At 36.9% G+C, this 5525-nt stretch overlaps 1 protein-coding gene across 1 annotated transcript; it reads right to left on the bottom strand.

Moving 5' to 3' along the window:
- Nucleotides 1-3165: 3165 nt before the first annotated feature.
- Nucleotides 3166-4224, bottom strand: LOC130844149 (GTP-binding nuclear protein Ran). Its single transcript, XM_057720348.1, has one exon. It carries the CDS (start codon nucleotides 4163-4165, stop codon nucleotides 3515-3517), a length of 651 nt encoding a protein of 216 aa, XP_057576331.1. The 5' UTR covers nucleotides 4166-4224; the 3' UTR covers nucleotides 3166-3514.
- Between the last annotated feature and the right edge of the window lie 1301 nt (nucleotides 4225-5525).

Here is a 5525-nt window from a genome sequence, read left to right as displayed (position 1 = left end):
TACATGTGTATACATATTTGAGATATATAATAAATCATTCTCTACAATTAAAACATTTCTTATATTTATATGAGAACAGGCAAGGCACATATAAACTATTCTACCATAATGAACATACACTAAGTTGCCTAAAATAATTCATGAAATTAGTTTTAAAAGCTCTCCAAAATTTCTTATCTATAAATCAGTCTGCTTCTTACCATAAAGTAATATGCTTCAAATTTCATTCCTTTACACTACAGATTATTATTCTCCTTATAAGAGTGAAAAAGAGCTCTGCACTAAAAAATAGATCTAGCATTCCCATTAAAGATAAATCTTCCTTTGGAATTACATCAAAGGAAACTGATTCCAAATAAGACTGTCCATGTCAGACAAAACACCTACACTGCACCCTTAATAGCTACCTCTTGCTAAAGCTATCATCTTAGAAACTTTAAAGGCAGTGGCATAAAAAGCAGAGCTTTGTGAACTATAGTCCATTAGATGAACTGCTGGAACAGGAACTTTAATCTCTCAGGGTTTGATGGAGACCAAAATAGAGGTGTTGGTTTCTTCCAGCAAATTAAAGCTGCTCTCTTTTTTTCTCAACCATGGAGTTAAATCCATGTTTGGACTTCCCTAGGTGAAGCAAAGCAAACCCCATGCTGTGATCACAACTTCCCCCTCTAATACTCCTCAATCATAAACTGCTATTCTATTTGAATGCCTTTCTTAAGACAGATCTAAGTGAATCTTGTCAATGTGATGTATTGTGTGATGATCTCATTGAGGATACTCTGGAGTTCACTTGAATGTGAATGTAGCTATCCCAACTTACTCTGCCACTTTGCCTTTCAGAGGCTTTCAGTTTTAGTATAGAGAAAACTTAAGAGAAATTTCAGCCTAAAGTCAATGAAGGCTATGCATTTTCTTAGCAGTGAGAATGAGCCAGAATGGCAAGATCATAATGACACTATTTAGCTTTGTTTCAATTCTGCTTAACCAGCTCCCATAAGAAAATTAGCCTTATTTTACTATTTAACAAATATATCCTAAGGAAATAATTGAAATAGATGATTACTTTTTGCATTTGTTATTACAAAAGAATTTGAATTTGAAATGCAGTAGAATAAAACTTTTTAATAAGATTTGCAGACATTAAGTGAATGCTTTCAAAATCTGCTGAAATAAGCTTACTTTTCAAAAATTACCAACTTGAAGTAGATGCTCAAATGCAGCCATATACAAAAGTACATCTTATAATGATGCACAAGAAAAAAGAAGCAGATAGAAAGTGCACCCTGTTTAACAATTATTCTTCATCACAAGGGGCTAACATGTCCAAATTACAACCTCCATCTCTCTCTTCTCCCCTAATCAGTTCCTTCTTTCCTTTCTCCTGCCCCCCTCCCCAACCTCTCCCTGCCCCAACACACACTCTTTTCCTTTCTAATTCTCTACCTCTCTCCCTTTTCTTTTCTTTTGGAAACATTATTGAAAAGAATCTGGGTGCCCAGCAGGGCACTTAGCTAGAAAATGTAAACAAAGTTTCTCCTATCCCTGAGATTTTAGAGCTTCTATTAATGCACTGCCACACTTGAAGTACATTCAGCTGTCCTTAAAAATCAAAGAAAACACTCTTTTTCAAAGACATGAACACTACCCTTTACTCTCCAATAATGCCTAACAGGGCTTGACAAATTCTACTTTTATTTAGCATACGCATGCCTGTAATGACAGGTTATATTGGTAAACAGAGAGGAATCATTATATTAGTGAATTTAAGATACAGCTATAGGTTGATTATAAAAACAGAATTATTTTCTTACTTAAATAGCACATTTTTTTTCCAAGCGAAGTAGAAGCAATATATTTTGCAAATTTTCTTCCGAGTGATGTAAATTCTCTCCCACCTCCAAGTAGCTTTCAAAATTTAACTCTTACATTTAAGATTCAGAACATTTGTCATACTCACATTCTACATAAGGTTACAAGCACATATCCTTCATGTAAATTATCTGAAAGATCTCATCCGGATCATGGGAAGAAACTTCCCATCTGTTAAAATCTGGTTCTGAATATATAGCATAGCATATACAGCAATTCAAATCTGTTAAGTGAATCTATTAATATTTATTCAATATTTTAACAAATTACCCAATTTTACTCTTTAAATTTCATTTTTCCATATATTTAAGTGACCCTTCCCTACCTTTTTAGGTAGGAAAGTAATCACTTAAGGATAATTGGACATCTAAAGAACTTTGGTGAACTGAACTATAGTACAGTGGTACTTACATGAGCAAAATAGCTCTAATTTTGATTTCTAACTGCTACAGTACAATGTCAATAGGATCAAACTCAGGCAAGAGGGACTCAATTCATGTTTACACGTGGAAACCATACAAAGGTCCGTGGTTAATCTACTGAAAGTTTGGCAGTCTGTTTCACATCACTGAGAAGCCAGCCTAAGCTCTACTTCTCTGTTGCAGCATCCTGTGTCCTTGCACCGCCCACAAAAAATTCTTTAGGGGCAGAAAAATCATCAAAGCTGTCATGTGTCCAATGAAATCCTTAATCTTTGACATCTTTAAAGCATGGGAGTACTTGACAACAGCGGATAAACGTGGAACATCTTCTAGAATACCAACTTTACATTAAACATGTAACATTAAAACAAAAAGCAAATAAATGCACACTTTATGTTCATTTTTAACAGATGTGACATCCCTCAAGTTCCTGCAACTGTTTGTATGGTTTCGTCACACTTTGAAAAGCTCTATATAAGAACATCGTCACTTCTGCCACAAAAGCAATTATAATTCTTAAAGTCTCTATTAGGAACATCTAAAACAGGTACCACTTTTTTTCTGACAGGTCACATAAATCTCAAACAAGCTCTTCCCTAGGTGACACTGCGTGGGCCAAAAGGCAGGGGGGGTAGACATTATTTTAGCCTAACTGCACTGACAGTATTTATACCTCTTAACTTACCAAATACAATACTCTTGACCTGTCATTTCATTTGTGTGAAATGATTCAAATGTACAGAAAATTAAAGATTTCAACCCAACAGACTTCAAATTAAGTGGTAAGAGCAAAGGCAATTCAAATATTAACGTGGCACAATTCTCCATTAGTGGTTTTAAAATGCTCATTTAAAGAAGGGATGAGTTCGCTTGCTTAGATATCTGAAATACAACTTTATTCTGATTCTAAACGAAAAGGAATGGGAATGACAGTAACAAACTGAACATTGTGATGTGACCGCAGCAGTCTTCTATTTGAAACTCAAGGAGGAAACAACTGGGTTCCAAAACACCTAAATATGCAGGTCCAAAAAATGAAGGTTTTTTTTTTTTTTAACTGCCACATTCACTCCGAAGCCCATTCATCTCCTTCAGCATCCCAAAGATTAAGCACATGTTCTGCTTAGCTATATAATAAAGTGGCAAACACGCTGCACCACTGACATCACAGGACAGTTGCCTATAAAACTAGACTTCTGACGCTGGGCTCCAGCTTCGCTTTCTCACAGGTCATCATCTTCATCCGGGAGGGCAGTTGTCTGAGCAACCTCTAGATCGTGCTCGTACTGTGCTGCCAAGGCTGGGTCCATGACCACCTCTGGCGGGGCGAGAGCAGGCATGGCGACAAACTCCAGGTTAGGGTCTCTGATCAGTTTTCTAGCAAGCCAGAGGAAGGGCTTTTCAAAGTTGTAGTTACTTTTGGCAGAAATGTCATAGTACTGAAGATTCTTCTTTCGGTGGAAGACAATTGACTTTGCCTTAACCTTTCTGTCCTTAATATCCACTTTGTTGCCACACAACACGATGGGGATGTTCTCACACACTCGTACCAGATCTCTATGCCAGTTGGGCACATTCTTGTAAGTAACTCTCGATGTGACATCAAACATTATAATGGCACACTGAGCTTGGATGTAATAGCCATCTCTCAGTCCGCCAAACTTCTCCTGACCAGCTGTATCCCACACATTGAACTTAATAGGTCCTCTGTTGGTATGGAACACGAGGGGGTGGACCTCAACACCCAAGGTAGCTACATACTTCTTCTCAAATTCACCAGTCAGATGACGCTTCACAAATGTAGTTTTTCCAGTACCCCCATCACCGACCAATACAAGTTTGAACTGAACTTGGGGTTCTCCTTGGGCAGCCATCGTGATGTTACTTCCAGAAGGGTCTCCGCGCCCGTCTGACTGAGGGCTGGAAAGGTGGCGGAAGCCTAAATAGCACATTTTAATCTTCATTATGGAAATCAGTATGTGAAAACCGTGACTAGAGTTCTGACTTTCCCTTCTTTCCATTTTTTAATCCTAGGCAATGGCATCCATCTATCATAGCAAAACTCAAAATTTTAGGTAATATTGAATTATGAAACCCCCCAACTTCCCAGTACTGAACCGAATTAGTTCCTAAATTTTAGTTTGTAAAACGCCTAATTATTCTTCTCACCTGGGATTATGGTGAACACTTCTTAGTTGGCCCCAGTCCTTTCTATTCTCGTCTTTAGTCAGTCTGTCTTTCATACTGCCAGAGTTTTATTTCTAAAGCAAAGATTAAATTATGTAGCAACTTAGCTTAGAAACATCCAACAGCTTTCAGATGTCTGGATCTTGTCTGAATTTCTTAGTGTGATAGTTTAGGCCCTTTACACTCTCATCCCAGCTTCATTTGCCACCTGGTTGTTTATATTATTTTAAACATAGCCAAAGCAACAGTGTTCTAAAGTATCATGCTCTTGGATGCCATTGTGCCTTTGGATATTTCTATTTCCTTTTTTTGGAATAGCCTTCTTCCACACTTAGTCCTAAAGAAGACTCGATAATGCCATGCTTTGAGATTCAGTCCAAATATCAACCCTATGGTGAAGGCTTCTTCACATCAGCACTCTCCTCACCCACACCCCTTAGAGAGCACTGACAGCTTTGTATTACAAGTATCTGTTTCTATGCATGCGTTCAACAGAAGTTTACCTGCCAAATCACTCTCTTCACTTTTATTCTCTGCACAAAATTTTCCAAGGTCTTGCATTCCTTAACTCAAAATTCACCAATTAAAAATAAAATAATGTAGTTCCAAGAGAAATATGGTAGCAGTGTATTTTGTTGGAAGCTGTGTTATTTATCATTAATAAATAATTCATTAACTAAATAACCAATTAATTTAGGATCCAGCCTCAATGGGCATTGAATCCTTATAGTGGAGATGGAATCACCAGATAACAAAAAAAGAATAATAGTTTTCCATCCAGTTATGTTTGGAAAACTATCTTATTTGAGAATAAAAATCTTAAGAACTTGAATCCTTTATTGTATTATTTTTAAATCCCATCTCATTTATTTTAAACATTAGCATTTTATTCTTATCTTGGTAGTTTAGGTACTTAGTTATATTGTCTCTGATTTGTTTTCCTTTAAATTCAGTCAAGGAATAGAAATAGCACAGATCTGGGAAGGGTTGCAGGGACACTGAAAGAAGGCTAGGAGGAAGGGAGTGAAAGTGGAGCATGAAAGGGAG

Source organism: Hippopotamus amphibius, chromosome 1 (assembly GCF_030028045.1).
Source record: "Hippopotamus amphibius kiboko isolate mHipAmp2 chromosome 1, mHipAmp2.hap2, whole genome shotgun sequence".
Classification (NCBI taxonomy): domain Eukaryota; kingdom Metazoa; phylum Chordata; class Mammalia; order Artiodactyla; family Hippopotamidae; genus Hippopotamus; species Hippopotamus amphibius.
This window is presented reverse-complemented; position numbering and strand designations above follow the sequence as displayed.

What these genes read in the sequence shown, in the direction of transcription:
- LOC130844149 (XM_057720348.1), bottom strand. Translation starts at nt 4,165, where the DNA reads ATGGCTGCCCAAGGAGAACCCCAAGTTCAGTTCAAACTTGTATTGGTC.